The 24107-nt window shown below is 42.1% G+C and overlaps 1 protein-coding gene across 1 annotated transcript in view; it reads right to left on the bottom strand.

The window, feature by feature from the left end:
* Positions 1-23768, bottom strand: part of srcin1a (SRC kinase signaling inhibitor 1a) — a gene marked incomplete at its 3' end in the record, with an annotated part of 47441 nt that extends 23673 nt beyond the window's left edge. Inside the window, exons 1-8 of the mRNA XM_083895884.1 lie at positions 23744-23768; positions 22540-22919; positions 17138-17164; positions 7365-7560; positions 5976-6304; positions 3663-4480; positions 2804-2905; positions 2289-2416 (exon numbers count right to left, since the gene is read on the bottom strand). Of these exons, the coding sequence (XP_083752010.1) occupies positions 2289-2416; positions 2804-2905; positions 3663-4480; positions 5976-6304; positions 7365-7560; positions 17138-17164; positions 22540-22896 (1957 nt within the window). The 5' untranslated portion in view covers positions 22897-22919; positions 23744-23768. The remainder of the gene's footprint in view (positions 1-2288; positions 2417-2803; positions 2906-3662; positions 4481-5975; positions 6305-7364; positions 7561-17137; positions 17165-22539; positions 22920-23743) is intronic.
* Between the last annotated feature and the right edge of the window lie 339 nt (positions 23769-24107).

The following is a 24107-nucleotide window of genomic DNA, read 5'->3' as shown; positions in this document are numbered from 1 at the left end:
ATGTGTGAGGAAGATTCAGAGACAATGATTTTTTTTTTTAGCTGTGAAGGTCTGGTCACACATGAACAGGGGAGGAAAAACAGGAGAGCAGAAGTAGAGGATGTGAGGAATAAATCAGGGGAAAGTGAAATCATACCGGGTTTCGTTCAGGCCACAGATGCTGAAGAATGATCCCCACTAGAGCTATTTGTCTTAAACCCTGTCATGTTTACAGCCTTGTATGTTGTTTGTTTGTTTGTTTGAACAGCTCCAACGCTGTCACAAGCTACAGTTTCCTCAATTTTGTGTGTTGCCAACATAGTGATTTTTTTCTATGTATTTAGAAAAAGTTTAAGCTTGTCTCAGTCACTGACATCATTTCTTTAATAGCAACTAAGGAGTCTGGAATGAAACGTGTCAATTTCAATAGAAATAAAAGAATAAAGAAAATGTTAAACAGAAGCAGAATAAAGGGGAATTATAAATTAATACTGTTTAAATCTTCAGTGAATGTTTGGTTGGGTTGTACTTTGGCAGACAATTAAGTCCCGAGAAAAGTAGGTGACACTTTGCCAGGGTTGCAAAGATTAGTCACATATCAACTTATTAGTTTTAATTGATGGAAACTTAATCAGACTGGATTATAATGATGTGTGTGATTGCAAAATTTGGGATCCATGTAATACAAAGTGCATGGCCAATACTGTTGATACCAAACACTGGTTTCAATACGTTTTACTTACAAGTAGCTTTTGTACCTAGGATAGATTTTAAGCAAAGGTTCTACACTAATAACAAATATAAACAGTATATCTCCTTATTCCTGTAATTGACTGAATTGCCACAACACGAAACCTGCACAAAATAATTCGTAAAATGATCACTCAATGCATTTCTTTACTGGCTCTATAAAACAAAACAAACCAAGTGGCCAAAATTATGGTGTTGCTACAGTAGTGACAAGGCTTCATACACACTCACAGTTCACAATTCTTCCATTTACAACTGTAAAATATGTCCACAAAAAGCTCCTCGTCCTCTCTACCATCACGCTCCCACTCGCTGCAGCTGTCTGCTGAGTCATGTGACAGCGTGACAATAACACACAGCAGAATTACACATTACTCCTTGTCACGAGAGAGGAGCAACGCACCGAGCGAAGAGCAGAAACTCAAATTAAAGTATCGGAGAGATCACAGTTATGTCTGTGAAAGATGATTTAAAACAACCAGTTCACTGTTAGTAGGAGAAGGAAACGATAAGGGAGTTTTAGAGAGCAGGGATTAGCACAGAGGCAGTAATCAGGGTTCCCACACCTTGGTTGACAACAAATTCAAGGACGTTTCAAGGACTTTCTAGAACTCGGGAGACCGAATGTGCTGACACAGCTTATGATGGGAGGGCAACTTGTAAGAGCTGCTTCACCCATGGTGTCCACTTTAATTGATCGGACAAGTGATTGTCCTTGGAATCTTGGACAATTTTCTTTGGTGAGACAGAGATTTTGGAATTTGCATTTTCTAGACATCACATTATCTGCTCTCTCTTGCTTAACATTACTCGCTCATTGTTCTGCATGGAATCTCACGTCAATTGCAGAGAGAGACAGTGGAGAGTGTCCATAACAGGGTTAGTATTTATGACTCAAGGTTAGGCCTAGTCTATGTACATCAGATGGGACCGTATCTATGTTCCCCGGGTCCTATGTTCCCCGCTTCGTATGTGACCAGGGAACATAGGACCTTTTCTCTAAAAAAGGGTCCTACGTTCTCCGCTGTTCACCCAAAGGGTCCTATGTTCCCCGCTTTGTATGTTACCGGGGAACATAGGACCCTTTTTCTAAAAAAGGGTTCCCCGCTTTCACCCAAAAGGACCCGGGGAACATAGGACCCTACCCCTTACCCTAACCCTAACTCTCAAACCTAACCCTTACCCCAACCCTAACCCTAACCCTAACCCTTTACCCTGGAGCTCCACACCCAGGCTTCCACAAAGTGGGGAACATAGGACCTTTTTTGGGAAAATCAGGGATCATAGGACCCGGGGAACATAGGACCCGGGGAACATAGGTACGACCTCCATCCGACAATGCAGGGCATGAGACAGTAGATGACCTCTTAAGAAACAAGTTCCTAAATATCAGCTTAACTTCTTTCTTACACGAAATTCATGAACTTTTAATGACCCATTTCTATTAAGGGCGATGTTTTTCAAATTCACAATCTCTCAAAGGTTTCAAAGACCCGTGGGAACCCTGAGCAGTGTTAGTAACAAGCGGACTATAGTCTCAGTTGCGCTGCTGTACTCACTTCCAGTGGCGGAGCCGTCACTGTTGGTTTCGGTCTTCTCGCTGGAAGAGAAAGGTAATGGCCGTGAAAACTCGCTCCCTTGGTCCGGAGGGCAGCCCGCCATCATGCAGAGACGCAGCAGGCCGCATCTGAGGATCAATGGCCACAGGGCAAGCCAATTACAGTGCTAACGCTAATGGTACGACTGGTGGATTCTCTTTAAGACTGATCACTTTAACAAGTCTTCCTCTTAATGGGCCCATATTCTGTTCATGACAAGAATGTTCAGAGTAAACGAGGAACTCAGCATTCGCTGAAAAGCCCGCGTATCTGTGCATGAATCGATAGTGCTGTGCAGTGCAGTTAGTGTTTAGTGCTTGTGATTGGCTCACACAAACTAATGTAGCACTTCACTGCTATGGAAGTGATAATGGCTCTGATAATGGTACCACTGCTGTTCCTGTCAATAATGTGTCTGAGCTGAAGCCGTGTCTGTGAGTTTTAGAGGGTTAATGGGGTTTAATGGAGAGTCTTACGTGCTGTCGCTGTCCGGTGCTCTGGTCAACACACTCTGGACCAGACCGGTCAGGCTCGCTATCTGTTTCTCCATGGCCTCCATCCGCTCCAGCCGATGATCCCTAAGAAAGTAAAAGGTACAGCTGTAGATAACTGAAAAACATGGATGAGAATTGAGTCTAATAATTACATGAAAAGAAACAGTAAGTAGTTAAGGAGTTGACCAATATTGTTGTTTTCTATGGCTGATGCTGATCTTCAGCCTATGACTGATGGACGATGATAATGTTTGTTTTTTTGGCCGATATATAACAGTTTAAATATAACAAATGATACAATTAATTACATAATATAAATCTGCTGGACAATACTCTGTATTTGGCACTTATATTTGAAATAAAAACTGGTAATAAACGGTCAGATTGATCAGCCCAAATGATTAATCGGTCTACCTATAATGTAGTTTCACCTGTGTTCCTGCAGGACTCATTTTGACTGAGTCAAACATTATTTACAGATTATTTGAACAACCTATATACAGTCTAAGAATAAATAGATCTGTAATGTTGTGATGATAACCATAAACATCAGGACATGGCATTTAAATTCTAATGATGAAGAGAAATTAAACGGTTCCCACATAAATCTTAGATTACAAGTTCTTACAAAAAAAATATCAACAAAATGCATCACAAAAACATGTATAGATATGCTTAGATAGCCCCAGACGGCCAGAATGATCAGTTACACACATTCATGCTGTAAGATTATAATGAAAATTTGATGTGAAATCAAAAGAAGCACTGTTTTGGGAGGCAAATGTCAAACATGGGATAACCAGGCAACCTTTTGTCAAATTTTACAGAAACTGGTACTGACCTGCTGTTGTCAGGGTCTTGACCAGATAAAGTACCAAAGCCAGGCGTGGCCCTGCCACCCTCCCCAGGCCCCGCAGTCAGACACAGAGGCTCTGACCCAGAGCTGGGCCTTGACTTTGGGCTCTCCACAAACACAGAGGAAGAGGTCGAGTCCTTACGAAACGTCTGCCGGAGAGGCGACGCTCTGCTGGGAGAGCTGGAATAGTCCCTGTCCCTCAGCTGCATGTCAGGGATTTTCTGTGGTGATGAGGGCGGCATACGAAAACCCATTCCCAGGGTGGCTGAGGAATACGTGTCAGAGTAGAGTGAACCTCCCGGTTTGTACAGAGAGTCGTCCAGGTCTCCCTGAAGTGCGGCAGCTGAGTAGGTGCTGAGGGATCTAACAGAGCCACGACGGTACAGGCCACTGGAAACGGGGAAGCTGAAGGGGTCTCCGATGGCAGCTAAAGACTGGGTGGAAGCGATGCTAAGACGACCTTCATGCACTAAGCTGTAGGGATCTGCATACAGCCCTTCATTCTTCATCAATGCCATGTTTTTTGCCGAAACCTCTTCATCGGGCTTGACGTCGCGGCGCTCCAGGATGGCGCTGGGTGAGGGCGACAGGCTTGCGTTAGCGCTGTGATTGGCTGAGGGATGGTGCGAGTGTCGGGGCTGTTCATGCTGAGGATGGGAGCCGGCAAAGGACGGAGGGCGCCCCCCGCTGTAGGAGAGGCGTGAGCGGGACGGAGAGCCAGAGGACGCTGAGGCCGACGAGGAGGGGAGGGTGTTGAGGCGGCGAGTCGGTGAAGAGTCGCGTGAGGAGTAGACCATCTCCCTCTGAAATGAACAAGCAGGGCTGAGTGTTACCATGGTGATCTGCACACGAGAGTGTTCGCCATGTGTCAGACTCGAACATGACTTAGATCTGACTGACACATGACAGGCTGTCACAATCCGCAGATGTCAGTGAAGGAAGAAATATTTCTCTAAAGACCAATTAATTTTCCCATGGCTGAATTTGATGTAGAAATTATTATTATTATTTATTTTATATAAGTTCAATTGAAAAAAAGTTGAAATGACTGAAATAACAGACTGTGTGGGCCAGAATGGAAACATTTCAAGAGGTCAATCGATCAATTTATTTCCAGCAGAGTCGTGATGATGTTTGCCCAGTAAAATATTTATGTTCACCATTTTTCCACTTGGCTTTTTTTTTTTTTTTACTTCTGCTCCTTCTGCCTTTCTTCACACAGCATCACGACATCTCTAAGCGCGCTTTTCTCAACCCACGTTTGCCTCACTTTACCTGCTGTGCATTTTACGTCTGCCGCAGCATTTATGCCTGCAGCTTTCAAAAAAAAAACAAGTAGTTTGCTTTGCCTTTTCATACATCCTTCATTTGTTGCTTAAGTTGAAACCCATTTTTCTGCTTTTCATTTGTCTTGTCACACAGCACCATGCAACAAACTGATAAATCTTGTGCACGAATACAAGAGCCTGTATGGCCACAGACAACTTCATAAACATATTTCCACAGCTATAGGAGACTGATTTGCACATTCTGAATAGGTAAGGCTTATACAAGGGACAGAATAGATAAACCTCTATTTGAACCTTGACTTGCCACCTCTATTCTTGCTCCACAATCTTGTACCACACATTTATTATGCATAGTACATGCATGGAATGAGTCTTAAGGAAGGGGTTATAAAGAAGAGATAGGCTGTGTATAAAACCCTTAATGTTTAAGATGATGTGGAACACGGATTAATATTTGTGTTACTGAATAAAAACTTAGCTTATAAGATTTCCTGATATGCATGTAATTCTTTACTGCTTATTTGTATCTTTAATAGTAGGTCTCTGTATTGTGAGGAATATTGCAGATGGGATGCAGGGTTGTGTAAATTTTGCAGACTCCCTACCGGCTTCTTTGATCTTCAATGAAGCAGAAATAGCGTCAGATGTTAAAATGCTCGTTTTACAGAGGAACATTGTTCTCTAGTGCCTGCACAGCAACAGATGGGCATCCCAAAGATGAGCAACATCAATACATCCCCAGGAGGAATACCAGTTAAATTTTAAAACCATTCACACTGCATCAGCCTGTCAAAGTGTACCTTAAACTACATAAAACACCTCGCAAGAGAACTGCACTGTTCCTCTTTTTTAGAGACACATTATTACAGAACTTCAGTTGTCATATATCAGAATTGAAGAAGATCAGATAGTATTTTCTCTTTAAATAACCCAGTTTGCCACTCACACATCTCTTCTCTCTCTCTCTCTCTCTCTCTCTCTCTCTCTCTCTCTCTCAGCTTTTACCCACCCTCAGGTCTCCGTTGGCCAGGTGTGCAGCGGCAGGGTAGGAAGCATAGATGGGCTCTTTGCGGTAAATCTTGATGATGCTACGGTCCTGGATGTCCCGGACGTCCTCGAGCTCGTAGAAAACGTTGCGTGCCTCATCCTTGATCAAAATGGCTGTGTTGGGGGACTTGAGCATACCTGCTGTCAACTTCTGAGGGAACATGTGGACAATGAGCGCGTGCAGCGTGTCCATGCTGCTCAGCTCGTGGGTGATGTGCACGCGGCGCGTCTCGTCCCCATACTGCAGGAACAGCACGCCTAAACAGGAGGAGAGACGCTTAGAGTCAGCAACTGGTGGATAACAACTAGCAATTCTATCAAATCTTGTGACTTGTTTTGTAGGTTACAGTGTTGTTAATTAGGATACAAATTTGAGATCCAGATAATGATTTGCACCTTCAAAATGTCAGCATGAATATTCACTGACACTGTAAACAACTGAGTTGGGTGTCAATGCACAAATAAAGTGCAAAAATTATGATAGAATGAACAATAGATTCTCCAAAAAGACACATCATAGAAAACTTTGCTGCAACCCTTGATTTTACAGGAAAAAGGCAACTCTGATGCCTGACTAACCTGGATATTCATCTTCATACACCGTGGGACAAACACAACAACAAACAAAGCAAAGAAAGACCAGTGATTAAAAGTCAAGCAAAATAAGTAAGATACAGCAGCTAAGGTTGAGAGAGAATAAGACAAAGACAGAAGTTATAGAGACATTGAGTAAAGAAGATTGGCAGCTGTGCTGTTCTCCCTCTGCCTGAACTCCTCACTCAAAATGTCCCTCATCAGTCACTGCCACTTTAGTTTTACAGCCACTTCTTTTTTATCTCCCCAAGTCTGATATAAAAACACACCTTGGTCTTTATGTGTTTGGACCAGCCTCACACTAATCCTCTCCAGACTGCAAATGCCCTTTAGTAGTAAACCTGTTCTTACGTCTGCAGTTCAGCTGCACATGAGCACATCTTCAGTCCTGCATGATTTACACAGGTCTGCAGCCATGTCACAGTCAAATAAGTATAGGCACTAAAATAACCATAGTGCACCTGCAAAGACCTCATAGGAAAAAGTCTGCTTGTGTATTCTGGCTGAATAAACTGGAACAGTAAGTTCACTACCTGGTTAAGTGTAAAGAGAGCTGACTGCTCTCAAGCTCTCTACAAGAGAGAAATTGGACTAAACCAAAACTATTATGGAAAATAAAGTGAGTATAACTATTTTTCCAGCACAGTAGTTCACATCACCAGGTATATGGAGTGAACAGACAGCTGCAAATCCTAAAGTCTCAAGTCCCAACAGCATGTAGTCACACAACCCTTTCAGCAGCATTTCAAATGTTAACCTGGAGATCGCAGCTTATTCTGGCTGGCGGAGCGGGACAGCGGCAGGCTCTGGCGGAAACGATTCATCCGGTTGAAGCCCAGAGGGAGGTCGGCTTCTGACATGGTCTCCAAGGATTCAGCAGAGGCAAAGGAGAGCTTGGCGGCCTGGTCGGCAAGCCCAGACTGGGTAGACTGGGAATGCCGTGGGCTGCGGCTCTGTGGGTGAAAAAACACACGGAGACAGAGTTATCCACCAAGAGGTAAAATCAAGGCGGAGAGAATGGATTTGGACAAGGACCTGGAGTAAACCCGAACAAAAAAGACAGTGAACACCCAAATGAGACTCCCACACAACGAAGCATGTTACAGGATTAATAAGACACTGACAATAGTTTAGCTCCCAGTCATTCTCTAAGAATTACCAATGTCACAGTATCTGACACGAGGAGAAAACACAATAAAGTTGTACTCAAGTGGCGCGGCACTCGAGGGCATCAGCCTCCGTGTGACTCATCTAAGGTGGGTGAGGAGCAAAATTAATACGGGAAGTTGTGTTTCAGCAGAGCATAAGATAAGGCACGTTTGCTTGACACTGCACACATCCCAAGTGGCCCCATCTCAACTCTTGTCCCCGTGCAGCCACAAACTCCAAATGTATGCTTGCGGGGTGGAAAGAGAAGCTAATGCAAATCCTAGGCTGTCAGTGTGGGCTTATCCTGCTGGCCCGTGCCCAGGCATCCTTCACTGAGAGACTGTCAGTGCAGCTGGGGCTGAGATCACTGAACTGGCTCCCTGATCCCCCACTGCTGCAGCAGCTCCTCCAGCTCTGAGGCCGCTGTAATGAGCTCCCTGAATGCCATCTGCAGATTGTTTGGATAGCGGAGGGAAGACACATCATTGGACATAGGACAGTAGTTTGTGTCTCTCTCTCCTCATCCGTGAACAAGGTTTTTTTTTCCCCTCTACCCAAATATTTCCTCCTCTGCCTTCCTGTGTGTCAGAACTCAGCATGGATCGACTGTGACTTTCATTAATGTGGTCTTTAATTAACGGGAGGCATCTCCGCACTCATTAACTCACCGAGCGGTTTGACTTCATTCATAAACACGGGACACACTCATGAATCCATTAATGATTCTGTTGAATGAACAATAAGCCACAAGGCAACACTGCACAATAAACGGGGACTGCTGCGAGAGTTTATAATACCAGTCTTCTTTAAAGTACCGAAAAGGGATACTAATATCTTACCAGAAAATTACTTAGGTAGAAGTTGAAGTCACTTTTTAGTATTACTTAAGTAAAAGTCTTGAATTGAAACAGTGAGGAGTTAGGATTGAGCACTGGAAGATTGTGGGTTCAATTCATGGCTCTTGGTAAGACACTGAACCCCATGATGAAGTATGTAAAGCAGCTCTTTAAGACTAGAAAAGCACTATTTATAAATTCGGACCATTAACTCTTCTTTTTCTGGTTTTATTTGGGAGTATCGAGATACAAAGATAGTATACAAATATCAATGTAAAGTACAAATATGTGAATTTTGTACTTAAGTACAGTAACAAAGCATTTGTAAATTACAACACTGTGTATTACATATTTTTCCATATAATCTGTTCCATTAAAACTGTGCCGTATTTAATGTTGTGTATCAGAGAAACCCAATAAATGATCAAACCACTTGCTTTTTTATTAGCTGAGGTAGTGGTTTGAAGATAAAAATATCGAAACTATGAGCAGATAATTGCTCATTAATTTGTCCAATACTTTGCTTTATGACCCACAAAAATGAAAAAAAAATGAAATGCATTTTCTGTTAAGTGCCAACTTGGTGCTAAACCCAAGATTCAGGGTCGTGAAGATGACATAAAGTACGACTCGTACTGTAGACTCTTTGTCTTTGCTGCCAGATAGATGTGTTAGTTAAGCAATTAATGGTGTAGCTAATTAAAATGAGATAAATCAGGAGTGTCGACTGAATGCTGGTCAGTCAATTAATCAACAAATTATTGCAGCGTTACAGTAATAAAGTGTAGGGAGACCCTGTGTCATGTGACAAGTGTTATCACTGGTAATTCACGCTTTTAAATCAACAGCCTTGCTTTTTTAGATGTATGTTTAAGAGGCACGTCACATGCTCCATCATGTCCGAGAAGTGGAAAGATCATTTTTATGATGTATGCTGAAAGCTCCTTTGTACAGTGTACATAATTCAGTCACTGCACCCTGAATGATAGTGGTCACGTGATCGTGTCTGAGAACACACACAGGGACGGCCTGATTCTGACAGATAACACGCACCATGTTTTGTAATGGGGTCATTTATCTAAACTGTGACCACACTGAACAGAAAGTCAACAGCAGCACAGAGAAGCAGCACGTACAGCAAACATCTGACACATCCTGACGAGCTGCAGAGAGTGGAAATATGATGCTGCACATAACAGTATTTACAGTAGCATGTTATGATTTGAATCCTGCATTGAAATCATTAAATGAATGATAATGTCTTAAGAGCGATCACACGCACATTTACACCTCAGGTATAAATGCACTAACTTTGTATTTAAAGGGGACATGTTACGCAAAATGAACTATTTAATCATTTAAATCCTTGTATTTGGGACTCTGGAGGCCCTATCAGTCGGTAAAGTGTGAAAAAAGATGACTCACTCATGTTTTTTGTGGTCCTCCTCAGTCTAAGTACAGGAGATAAACCACGCCATGTTGACTTCCTCTCTCACTGGGACGTCACAATGCGCTAAATTCCTGGAATTCGCTTTGTCCATAAAACATGCGAGAGTGCTGGCGAGGGCAACGGTATCCCAAAAAAACGGAAGTCTATTCTTGGCTCCACAGTGCAGCACAGAGTTCTACACAAACTTCCAGCCACAGAGGATGTATCTGTCCAGTGGATACATGTTATATATGACGGCAATGTGCCTGCTAGAGCCTGCAAATGATCACTTTTCCAAATGCTAACTGCTGTTAGCTCCCAGTAGCCTCTGTGGCTGATGTCATTTCCTGTCCCTTAAGGGTCCCTTTTTTTTAAGGTGGACCTAAATAGATACTACTAAACAGAGCGTTCTGAACAGGGCTGTTTTGCCAGGGTGATTGAACTGCTGTGGTGCTTCATTCTTATGGTATTTTGACCAAAGCATGTTACAGACATGTTCATTAAAATTATTTTAATACTAGGGCTTCAATCAACAATTATTTTCATAATGGATGAATCAATTCATCGATTAGTTGTTTGGTTAAAAAAATAAGTTGGAAACTGTTGCTCAAATCGGAAAATGATGACATTCTCAAATGTCTTGTTTTGTCCACAAAACAAAGTTATTCGGTTTTAATGATTGCTTTGTTGTGTGGGCCCATAGTCATATTTAAGAAGCTGAAAACTAAAAGAAACATGTTTTCATTATTAAAAACACAGAAGACTCGATTAATAATCATTGCAGCCCCAAAAAGACTAACAATATATTGATTTTTCAACACCCTGTGTTTGTCTCAGAGAAAAACTTGTTTTTCAAACTCTTAAGTCATCTCGTTCTGTCTCAAGGCTAAATGCTCTCTATGAAAAGCAAAAAAAAAAAAGGGAAGTGAGAACACGGTGCTGAATGACTGAGCTCACTGCTCTCAATGTCTGCATGTTCAATTTGTGAGAAGCACCTCAAACAGAAGAAGAACAAAAACGGAATCCATGTCAGGAAAGTGACTGAATAATGGTCTGCTCTGTCTCACCATGATGAAACCCTTGTGCATGAATGTGTGCAGGTTTACCACAGCTGTCATTACACTCTCAGTCAGTTTGCCGCTTTACAGCCGCCTCCAAACACTGACTGCAATATTGGTGATTTATGTGATATGAAAACAGAGAATATCTTTTTGTAGTCATTTTGCAGTGTAAATATATGTGAACGCACCATCTGGTCATGCATCTGGTCGTATGAGTCATGTTAAACATCATTGTGATCACAAACTGGTTTTACCTCCTCCTTTCTTTCCTCTTCACTCCCCTCCCTCCCTCCCCCCCAGAACTCAAACCTTTTCTCCGAGAGTGATCCAGGCTTTCTCTGCAACACTCAATTATTGTTGAGAACTCTACACTTTTATAAAGACGTAGAGGAACAAGTCAGGAACAGGATGATCTTACACCGAACACAAGCGAACGGAGAGGAAAGCAGGACACGGCAGCCAGACAACAGACCCGAGGCTACACACGGCTTTAAAATCAATTCAACCTCCCACCATGTTGTTTCCTGTTTGGTGTGCTTGTCTACACAAAGCATGGGTGCATGCACATTCATACACATAGAGCTCTGTTTTGAGGTCAAGGTATTTTTTTTTTGTGGACAGCTCACCCAACGCCATCTTATTTGTCAGCAAACCAAATCCTGTGTTTTTACTTGTAATGTCCGCTCATCTTCATGTTAATTAACTCCTGGTCAGATCCTGCTTGTCTGAAGAACATTTTGAAGGATGTCACTTGATTAATTGCCTTAACAACAAATACGCCGGCTATCAGACGAGTGGATGGATTTGTGGCATTCTCAGTTTTTTACTGGCCAATTTTCCCTCCACTGCTGTCGCGACATCCTTGATGAGATTCAGTGAATTTGTCTTGGTATTTCTGCTCATGCTGGTGCCACAATTGTAGAATTTAGACAGCATTTTACAGACTTAATGCATGTAGCACATCTTCATGCACTTTTATGTTGTTCATTCTCCTGTAACTGTGGAAGCATTAAAGTGGACCTAGAACGGAAGTTCCAATTAACGCAGTTTTTAGTGTGTATCTGCTTCATTACCTTGTTCAAGAAGCCCTGAAGTTTCGAAAACAAACAGTTCAGCCAATGCTGAGAACGCTGTGTTTTATTGTAATTTCGGGCTCAGCGAGATCTCAGAAAAAATCCGGCCCGGTCATGTGAACAGCAGATCCTCCTGGTCTGGGCACATCCGATTGTGTACATTGAACCGCAGAAGAAGAATAACGTCCGTTGTGGAGGTGGAGGTGGGTCAAAGTCATAAAAGGGACTTTTTTAAACATTGTTAAAACATTGTTTGATAATGAGTAGCAGTGCATCCACCGTTCCAGAGGGGGGAGCTGCGCTTCTGAGAGCAGGTGTTGTGCTGATGTCACTTCCCGGTATTGGCCAATCACAAGACAGTTGGGAAGGCTCTATGCTGGCTGGCCAATCACAACACACTCTGTTTTCTGGGTGTGAGATTTATGTCTGAAATATCGCGGCTCAGGAACACCGTCAGAAAAGAGAGATTTCTATTGGTTCGTTTACAGCAACTAGGAGGTTTTTGACCATAAAAACAAGTTAATGTATGTAAGTAGACCTCCATAACTAAAATATATGTGCAACAGGACCACTCTATGTGAGCTTTAATATTGTATCATACTTTCCTGACATTGTCTAGTGGTGCTGTATAAGAAAATGACATATTCCTGGTAACATTTTAAGCAAATATCAGAGTGAGCCCGTGTGGAAATACAATATGACTATGGTTCTCAGAGCGTTTTCTATAGTGTAAAATAAGAAATACTGTTCTACTGCATATACCAGGGCATGTGATCGGAGTTATGGAATTTTGACGTAGAAAATGAAACAAATAATAAATAATAATAATAAAAGTCTGTTGCTGACTTTGCTCGGCCTATTTGCACCACTGTATTTCTACGTTGGTGATAGTGGTGTTTACTTCGAGAGCTCAATATTATCTCAGGTGCTATAAAAAAAAGTTGGAGAACTGAAACTGTTCCCGTTGTTGTGAACTGACCCATATCACATTAACCTGCTGTGTTCTTCAAATGTAAACAGCTAAGTGGGGTCAGACATTTTTGCCACTGACACATGATGAATGTGGGCGATATCTGAAACAATATCACAAACAAATGGGAAAAAATTCCAGTGGCTTCTGAAAGCTGAGAAGTTGCACGTCAAAGCCAACCTGTGGTTATTACGGTAAGACTCAAACAAATGTTGTATTAAATATATTTTATACTGTTCGAATTTAACACACTGGTGTTCAGGTACAACTATAGTGTTCATTTTAAATAAAATGTGTTGTTTTTTTTCGTTTTTAAATTATAAATACACTATTTTAACATCCAGTCATATGTAAATAACTGCCAGATATTGAAGGATATTCTGGAACAATGGGCAAAATCACTTTTTTTCCTTAAATCACTGATCTTCAGGCGCTTATAGGTTAAAATAATCAAAAATATTTTGAGGCTAAGGTGGTAAAGGGTTACAATTCAAAATATACAAACAAAGAGCATGAAATAACAGCATGTAAAAGCACATGTGTACGTCTGTATTAATAACTGTCGAGAACGGGGTTTGGTGACGGCAATTTAACATGAAGGTAAACCTTAAAGTTATGTTGCTAGACTTCTTCTATCTGATCTTTTCCCTAATTACAACAGTTCTCTTGTTGTAGGGTTAGAGGTAAGACAATACAATGAAAAACATCACCTACAGAAAATGTCAAGCACAACTTGACGTTATCTAAAATGACGTAAAAAACGACTTCTCTGGCTCGTGGATATGAAATGGTCACATGTCGTTAAAGTCACTATCCTCAAACCCCTTCAATCTGCATGTTTTCAATCTTCTTCCTCCTCCGAGTCATGTCTTTCTCCTCAACAAAATCTTTGCCTCAAGTCGTCTACCTTCCTCTCTTCACTTTTTATCCCGTCACTCATTTGTTCTCCCCCAAATCTCTCCTCTGACTCCTGCTGCGGTGACTCATGTCACTGTATTTTCATCTTTCTTGGTCTCCAGTGGCAGAGGCCAGAGCAGCACAGGTTTTTTCTTTTGTTTTTTATAGCTCTCGCTGTCTGTATTTGAGTATTCCCTCACCCACAACACGACTCTTCTTCCACACAAGAAACATTTCACAGCTCTCAATATGACAAAATAGAGAGAAAACAGCTCCCTGAATCAATCCATCTTTCACATCCGTTTGTCTGCGCCTTCTCTCCTGCCACTATCATTATTTTTCTTGATTTTTTTTTCTTTTCTTCTGTGTCTCAGCTCTCAGGCCCCACTATTCAGCTCCGGCTGCACAATTCCTTAAAACCCCAGCACTCCTCGAATCCCATGTCTTCATAAAACCAGGCGTCATCAATGCACGGCATAAATTGCTCTGTCAAATTGCTGCAAAGTGTGTGCGGAGGCAATTGCAGTGCTCAGAAGGAGAGGGAGCAAAATGGCGGAGATGATTTCTCCGACAGCTGCCGCGTTTCTCTTTTCTGACGGATACATAAAGAACAGAAGATCACAGCCGCAAAACATGGCGAGGCGTGGTTTTAAGGTACAATCATGTCTGTTATTTCATAGCCAACACCTGGAATTGTTGTCATTGGTGTAATAATAAAAGAGGTGTAATCATGGAGTGCTTATTTTCAGAATCCAGGAGGAGACTTGGGTTCTACGGTGAAATAAAGACGGTCTTTTTCTTTTCCGTTTCTTGGCCGCTGCAAAGCAATATCAACTGATTGACTGAACTGCAATTTACTGTGACAAGAAGGAACCAAATCATGAATAAAAAGTTTTTAGAGTTTTTTAGACCAACGACAATAACTACAGCAAACGATAAGATGACTGGCAGGAATATTTATCTGCAACTATTTTGGCGAGTGATTTTTCATTTCGAATTGTACGTGTTTTTGTCTTTTCTCCCGTTTTCATCATTCTAAACCGAAAGGCTCTATACCACAATGAATTACAGTTGATAGTTTTAATCCAGGAGCCACTAAGCTTTTTAAATGTTTATTGGACATTACTGGATACAGACCAATAAGTGTAAACAAAAATACTGGGTATTTACCTGGTTTCTATATGGAGAATTTTAGTGTATTATTGGGTAATAAGCAGGTAGCTACAGCCCCCAATTACTAGCTATTTATCCAGTAAATATATGGTAACAGAAATATTACTTGGTTATATATAAATATTATGTGTTACTTGGTATTTACCTGTAATTAGAAGGTAAGAACAATGGCCAAAATACTGGGTAATTACCCAGTAAATTATAAAGCGTTATTATATTAATGCTTAAACTACATTATATTAACGCTTATATTACTTAACGCTAAACTGTAGAACTGCAATCTGGTCATTAAATTAAATTAAATAAATAATTTATTTCTGTATTTTTTTCCTTTTCCTTTCCTTTGGCGGCCCTCAGTCCAATGTTGGGTTCCTAAATTGGCCGTCAGGTATCAAAACTTTGAGAACCCCTGCTCTATAAGCTCTAAGCAGTTCAGCAGTTTTTTTTTACTTTTTAGTTAAGAATTACAATGATTATCCCTAAGAAAGCAGAGTATTTAGGCTGCTTTTTACCATTACTGTGTTACAACATATACAGAGGCTATAAGAATATGCAATATGCAATATATCCTGTTTTTCTGCTCAACCTATAGGCAATCTGATGAAATATTTTGTGTTTCCTTTCCCCCAACTATATAAACATAACTGAGCAAAAAGTACTCAAAATTTTGAAAAACGGACTGAATTCAAATCGTGATTGGTTCGTTTTTATGAACAATAATAAAAGAAAACTTCTGCACAATTATCACTACACTCCTGTTTGTAACACATAAGAAGACAAAATAATGCATTTTGTAAAGCCTGAAGATGTGACCTATAACTCACACCCCCAGGATGTCCATATCAGGAGTTGTGTATTATTCACACAGCAATTGACCAAAGGTGCTCCTGTGACACAGATCCGTTATGGGTTAATTGCAGGAGCAAAACAAAAAGGAGATCAAACACTAACGATTGCAACAAACAAGTTCTTTAGAGGAAACATCATTCCCTCTAAAGAACTTGATGATTTGACATACGGGTTTAATTTTCACCGTCACACACCTACAGTGTTTTGCAGCCCACCTGAGGGTCCGGCAGAGGTTCAAATCGTTTGCTTGGGTAATAGATTTATGCCACGGACGATGCTTTAAATTCCACTTCACATCACTCTTGTTTGAAGTTAAAGTACTTGTGGGAGAGAGAAAGAGAGAGAGAGAGATAAATAGCAGAGCCTTCCCCATGGGTCAGGGCATATGGTTATTGATATTCAGTAACATTTCCACCCTGTCCAAATGATATTGTGCGCAGGGATTTACGGAAGACTACACTATAGATAAGCCTGAGGCTCTTCCTCTTACACAGTCACACACACACACACACTGATAAGTTGTTTAACCTGCATTTCTGTCTTTGAGACGCCTCGACAAAATAATACACATTACAATACGCAAATTTTCTTTAAATTCAACATCTCGATGCATCTTGATGCCAGTGCCATTTCAGCGTACACAACTCCATATTTCATCTCTGCAATCTATGAATAAATCACCCTCAGCAGCTAAAGTCACGGCTCATGCGTCTCTGCTAATGTCACAGCATTGTTTCAATAACGCCCTTCGACGGCACCTCTAATTTCTTCTCCGTGTCTCAGTCGGAGCCGGAGTGATATTTCAGCGAGGTCACGTGACTTCTGGGTGTGTTTGCACCCAAGCAGGTGGAGATGCGGTTTCATAAATCCTGGGGGAATTGGCTCTGCAGTTTAAATGGAGCTGGAGAAGTTTAGGCTGTCACTAACTCTGACACCTCTGCTACAGCAACCTGAAGCACTCCACTCCACAATCTCTCTCACACACACACACACACACACACACACACACACACACACACACACACACACACACACACACACAGGAAGGACAAACACACACACACACAGGGACTCTTTGACACAGAGCACTGACCTTAAAGCTCCAGTAGTTGGGCTGTTGCTGTGGAGATTCATGAAGGACAAAAGAGGAAAAAGAAAGCAGAGAGTTAGATATTTTCTGACTGTATGTCCTAATGGGGGTTTAAAAAAAAAGAAAGTTTTTATATCATGAATAGTTTTGTGCATATTTTTTTTTTATTATTATTATTATTTTTTTAATATATGGAACAGTTTCATGCTGAATCATTGAGTTATTTTTTGAACAAAGCGGAGGGCTTTAACATGTTTGAAACATTTTAGTTGAAAGAATATATTATGGACAAAAAGTTGACATTTATTGCCTTCTTTTTCAGATACAACACAATGGGGTTAATAATGCTTACTATTTCTCTAAGGTACTCGATTATTCTTGCCTTTATTTGTTCTTTTTTTGGAATGCTTTTTATTAAATATGTATGGAGATTCAGAGCATGATACTGGTATATGTTTGACAGGTTTATCAAAACAAACAAATCCTTAAAATCACAATCACAGGCGTCAGAAGTGTTCATCTCATCTGTGTGAGCCTGTGAAGACTGAAGCCTGTGCTTTGCAGGCATCTGGTTACAATGCACCTGAAACAAGACTGCACTGTTGGCTGTGGCTCTGGTGAAGAAATGAAAAGAGCGAAATCGAATGAAACAGCAGCCCACTCTGTTGTTGCAACTCTGGCCTCACTCCCAGACTTCTCCACCACAGGCGAGCAACCACTCCTCCTCAGCCCCCCCTCTCCCCCCACTGTCTATTTCACTCTGAATCCACCTGTCGTGTGCTCTTTTCTTTTCATCCCAGCTTTGCCACCTCACCTGCTCATTTTTCGGCGCTGTATATCTCGCCTGTGCGACGGCCCTTTCCCACTGTGCTGCAATGTAGGAAAAAGTGCTCATATGTTGCCAGTGCGTGGCCTCGGGAGGGTGAATTTCTCATGCCCAGAAAGCCAGGCCAAGCCAATGACGGTGCAGGAAAACCACAAAAATGACATGGAATATTTAAAAAAAGAAAAAAGAAGGACTGGGCAGAGTTCATGAATTTTAATTCCAATCCAAACTGTTATTCTACTTCTTATTCTTATCTGCAGGCACTTTTCAGTCCATCCAGCTTCGCTTCCCCAGGACCCACATTACTTTCCCTGTCGCAGGGAGGAAAAAAAAAGTTTTGATTTATGATGTCTGGTGTTTTATTTTTTTCTCATTATCAGCCTTCCTTTTTCATACTGTCTCAAAAAACGATTGATATTATTTGAGTAAACATGAGCATTAGCAGCAGCATTTTCCATCGTTATTACCTAATTGTAATCTCATTCTCATTATGTTCACTCATTTGGCCGTGATCCAAGTGCTTTTTTTTATACTCGCATTTTGGCACAAAGTCTTGCTTCGTGTTGTTTGTGTGTGAGCTGATTTAATTACAGCCGAGACAACTCCAGTTTAACGGGAGTTGTCGTCTCTCATTTTGATTGGTTGATTGACTGATACGTCGACGCACTCTCGTCTGACCATATTTTCATTATCTGGACGGCAGCTGGTGTAACGTGTGTGTGTGGGGGGGGGGGAAGTGTCTCATCACTAACCCTCTTGGATTAATCCATTATTTTTGCGATCAGTGGGGACAGACTGCCTGAAACCATGAAACCATGTTTGCTTTCTTGACATATAACTGCAGTATGCTATGTTTTATGAACATTACTGGACTTTAGGAGATCTTTGATGAGGCTGCTCGACATCCACCACGTTATATCATCTAAAAACAAACCATCAACGAGAATTATTTTATCTTGTGCAAATGTCAGTTTGTTAATTATATCAAACAACAGAAATCAACTCACACTAGGCGCCGGGAGCTATAGGTAGTTGTTAGTTATACATGTATTTTGGTCTTAAGAACAAATGGTCCAATAATAAAATAAAGGGACACCTTTAAGAGGCTGTATCTAATCTGAGAAAACATGGAGTCAGGGTTCTGAAAGTATAAAAGAATCACACCTTACTGTGGGTTTTCAGAAACCTGTTTCTCAGTCAGACTTGGGGAAAAAAAAGTAGGTCAGTGTCAGTGATGAGACATGACACTACACACATTAGGTCTTTTCAGTTTGGATTTGACCACCACATAGTGTGTCAGTCAGTGCCTGTCGAGTTTCATCCAGGATAATCTGCTTAAACTAACAGCAGCTCATTGGCATCACTGGCGCATCATAAATAATTGCCGCTCACTTGTTCAGACAACGTTAATGACTTTATTTTCCCCCACAAACCCAAATGACTGTGAAGGCTTTTAATGGTTTCAGGAGTGATTTGTGGTTTTCTGTGTGTGTGTGTGTGTGTGTGTGTGTGTGTGTGTGTGTGTGTGTGTGTGTGTGTGTGTGTGTGTGTGTGTGTGTGTGTGTGTGTGTGTGTGTGTGTGTGTGTGTGTGTGTGTGTGTGTGTGCGTGTGTGTGTGTGTGTGTGTCTGTATCTGCCGGTGTTTCTCTGTTTGTTGCTTTAATGAGGTTTACTCACACTTCTCAGGTTAAGTTAACACAATTATGCTCCAGCACCTTGTGCTGTTCTAGCTGTTGCTCTGCTGACAGAGGCAGATGCACTGAGCTTGGACTTTAAATATGTCTTTGGGAGGGTGTGTGTGTGTGTGTGTGTGTGTGTGTGTGTGAGAGAGACACTATGTCATTCCCCTGTAATGTTACATCCATCCTGGCAAACATCAGTGCATTTAATGTATTTCTACTAAATAAAGACAGACTAATCTCTGATGACACATTGATTGAAGCTCTTGAAATGAATATGCTATTAGTTCTGTGGAGGCTGTACAACTTATGTCAGTTGGATTAAACTTGAGTGGTTTTGGGGGTTTAAATGTATTCCCTGACTGCAACGTAAACACATTCATGCATGGATCTACACACAAACGTGGATGTGCACTCACTGGAATTGGCCGCCAAGCTCAATGAGAGGTACGTAGCCTCACAAGAGCAGAGCAGAGTGTTACCTGACCAGCATCTAAAGCAGCCTGCACTCTCACCACCCCTCCTCCACCCCCGTCTCTTTCTCATGTCGTCATCCTCTCTGCACCCTCCCTTCTCCATCATTCCTACTCTCTTTCCCCGTCACTTCTTTCCCTGCGCTCTGGTTCACGTTACCGCAGCCTTTGGACTCTTTCTCTAAAGTTAAATAAAAAAAAGACAAAAACAGCCACACTAGTCTGCACAACATAAACGCATGCTCACCCAGAGGACAGACGGACAAAAAAGGACTCTCTGTGTGCAGTTGACAGTATCGTCCACTCAGCCCTCGTCTAGTCTGAGCTTTGGCTTCTGAGCATACGCACACACTGTCGCCACAACAACCACAACAAACACAACAGGCGTGGAAACTAATCCCGGCCGGCACATCCTCGCCCCCTACTCTCCCACCCCTCCCAATCACACACACAAACACATGCAGACACACACACATCTCTATGACAGCTGGCTTCCAGTCCCGTCTCACCTGCAGTGCACCTGTGCCTTTCCACCACTCCAGTCATCTCAGGCTGTCCGTCAGGTGCAGCAAATCCTCATCGCGTTTTTTTTTTTTGTTTGCCCGTCTCTCCCACCCTCTGCTTCTCTTACCCTCCCCTCCTTCTCTTTCTCCTTCTCCCCTCAGTCAATCTCCTCCCCCCCCCCCCTCTCTTCAGTAGCACATGCGGCGGAAACTCTTTATTTAATTCATTACAACACCAGCCGATTAACTCCTTCACAGATGGATGCTTGGCTCCTGCTGGTGCTGGCTAATTGAGCAGTGGGCTGCTTGACTGGGTGCTCTGCTCCTCTCCAGCTCCTCCTCCTCCTCCTCCTCCTCCCCGCTTTCCTCCTTCCCTCTCTGTCCACGCTCTGCACATCCACGAGATGACGAGGAATCTGCTGCTTCTGGTGCTGCTGCTGCTGTTTCCTCGCCAGTGCAGTGAAAATGCCCTGTCACCTTTGGACCGTCCACTCTCACAGCTGCTGATTATGTCTGTTTGTTTTAAACTGAGTGCCTTGTGGTGGTTTTTTGTTATTCCTCTCGCTCGCTTCTGTCTTTATAATTCCTCCCTATTCACACAACCTGACCTTTGCAATGCGATATCCCCACTAGCCATATATGGGTGAGGTTGCCACAGCAACTACGGACTCCACCTGTCTTTCACCCGCCCTCACTCTCTCACTCGCTCTCCCTTTCATTCTCGCCTGATGTGTTTTTTCTCTGTCACGTCATTATTACACAAAAATGTATTTAAAATACAAACAGCAGCGGTGCTCACACAGTGTGTTTGTGTGTGAGAGTGTGTGTGTGTGAGAGTGTGTGTGAGATGCAAGAGAGTGAGAGAAAGGAGGAGATAAATATCTATGAAAAGATGAAAAACACATTATCCCCAGAGTGTTACGAGTGGCTCCTCAATGAAAGTTCTGCAGACAAACAGGGAGCAGGTTGTCCATGACTCCATCATCGTATTGTGAATCGCTGTGCTGCTTTTTATCTGACGAGATCCGACAAGAAATAGTGTAAATAATGATAAATATGGCTCCAACTAAATGATAAATACCCTTGACCACATGTGACATTCAGTCATTTTTTGTAATGATAGGGATGTTGAAAATAATCATTTCTAAGACACACACGGCCAGGTACACACACATGGACGATTGTGAGTCACACAGTGACAGCACACAATCAGTTAAAGCCACATAATATTGCTTTTTGATTGTGACTCATTTCAATTTCATTCGTAAAGAAATGTTTAAAAAACATACTCATGTTCTCATCTGACAGCTTTTGCTAATTGATATGGAACACTGCATTGCAATGCAGCGGATCAAATCAAACCATTGACATGACAACGGTAACTGAACTGAATCCAATCACAGATTTAACAAATTCTGCTGTCAAGAGAGAGACATGTAGACGTAAGAACGTAATTAAGTGGAAAAATCCACCTCAGAACAACATTAGCTGACTAATTAATAGCTCTGCATCTCACAATTATTTCATTAATTGTTGAAAAAGATGATGTTTTCTTGTGTCTTGTTTTGACCACAAACCAAAATAAATCGGTTTTAATGATTTATTTAAACAGAGCAAGGAAACCAAAAAAAATCTAATTTAAGTTACACTAAAACCAACCTAGTCGATTATCAAAACTGGAAAATCATTTAATAATCGATGCATTACTAACGATGATGTGTGGATTGGTGGTACTGTGCCTTGTCCTCCAACAGGAAAGTTATGGGTTCGATCCCCAACTAATGTGTCCCTGAAGATGACACTTGACCCCAAGTTTCTCCTGATGTTACAGTGTGATAGAAAAAATGCTGCGCTGTATGGACGTGTGAGTGAGTCACTAACTGGTCACTGTTTAAAAATCCTGATGAGGTGGTGCAGTTCATACCTGCTCACGTGCTGCCCGCTCTGACTGACTGCCCCTCATGCTGGCGTGGGAAGGCGAGGGCGACGGCGGGTTGTGGTGCGGGCTGTGGTGCGGATGCTGCAGCTGCTGCTGCTGCTGCTGCTGCTGCTGTTGCTGCTGCTGCTGTTGGTACTTGCTCTTCAGGTGGTCCATGAAAGCATCCCGCTTGCGCTCCATGTCCGCCTTGTGCAGGTTGGTCAGGGCCTCCAGGCTCTGGGCGGCACTGACCGTGTGCCGGTGCTCCGACGTGTGCACGAGGCCCACATTGGAGAAGCGACGGCCTCTGTTGTCCAGCGTCCGGTACTCTCGTGGATACTCCAAGTCATCTGTGGAGATCATGTGACTGCCACCGCGCTCGGGATCTGGAGGGGGCGAAGAGAGAGAAGAGAAGAAGGGAGGATGAAGGAGAGGACGGAAAGAAGGAGGGGAGTCATGTGCAAAAAGACACGAGCATGCAGAGGAGATCAGGGTGGAGACGTGAATGCAAGAAAGGAGAGTGGGGAAATTACGGCACAGAGACAGAAGCAAGAGAGACAGAGAGAAAGAGAGAGAAAATGGGATGGGATGTTAGACTATTTGCCACCAGCACAGAGCAGTTTTCCTGCAAAGTTATTGATTTCAAGTTCTGAGGGGAAGAAAAATGAGGAAAGTAAAATACCTCGGTAATACATCACAGGAAGAGGCTCAAACCAAATTTGTTTTGCTATACGTCCCATAGTGATATACCTGCTTGTGATTTTATTGTTTCCTTAGAAAACAGTGGGAAAACAGATACTGAAAATGGTGCAACTCAAAGTCAGGTGGGAACATAACGGAGCGATTCTGACCTTGTTCTTCCACACACGCCCACTCCTGTCCTTCTCCCTGAGCTTTCCCTCAATCCTCTGACACCCTCTGCTACATTCTTTACATATTCTCTCTGTGTCCCGTCTCTGGGGTTTACCCATTCTGCTGTCCTTTTATAAAGGAGGCGCATCACTCTGACAGCGTTTGGCTTTTTATCTGTGACTGATAGACAACACAGCCTGCAGTGGAAGGTGCACAGGAAAGAAAGGGAGACAGTCAGGGAGGATATGTATGGTTACACAAACAAAAAAATATGACTGGGGAAAAACAAAAAGATGGTAAGTGGTGGTAAACAATAAAAAAAAAAAAAAAAAAAAGCAGGCTGCCATTCGCCCATTACCTTGCTTAGGATAACAGGCCCCGGCGTTGGCTAGAAGAGAAACATGCCAAGAGTTAATTTGTGTGTTTGAGCACAGATGTGCGAACAAACACATCAGGACATCATCACATGATCATCAGAAAAGTGCAATCTCAGAAAGACATAGCACTTTGTCTGAATTACAATTGGCTAATGCATCATGAATGCATTATAATGAATTCAAAAAGGTCAACATATGGGGAAATGGTTTGCAATGAATGTTAATAGTGTCTTTCAATAACCCCACCGAGAATGTCAAATGAGAGTTTCCATGCATTTTTCACACAGGCAGAGTTTTCTAAAAAAAAAAAATGCACATTTAATCACTATCACTATTCAACGTTTT

Source organism: Microchirus variegatus (assembly GCF_963457635.1).
Source record: "Microchirus variegatus genome assembly, chromosome: 10".
Lineage (NCBI taxonomy): Eukaryota > Metazoa > Chordata > Actinopteri > Pleuronectiformes > Soleidae > Microchirus > Microchirus variegatus.
Note: the sequence above shows the minus strand (reverse complement) of the source record. Positions and strands in the feature narration are given on the sequence as shown.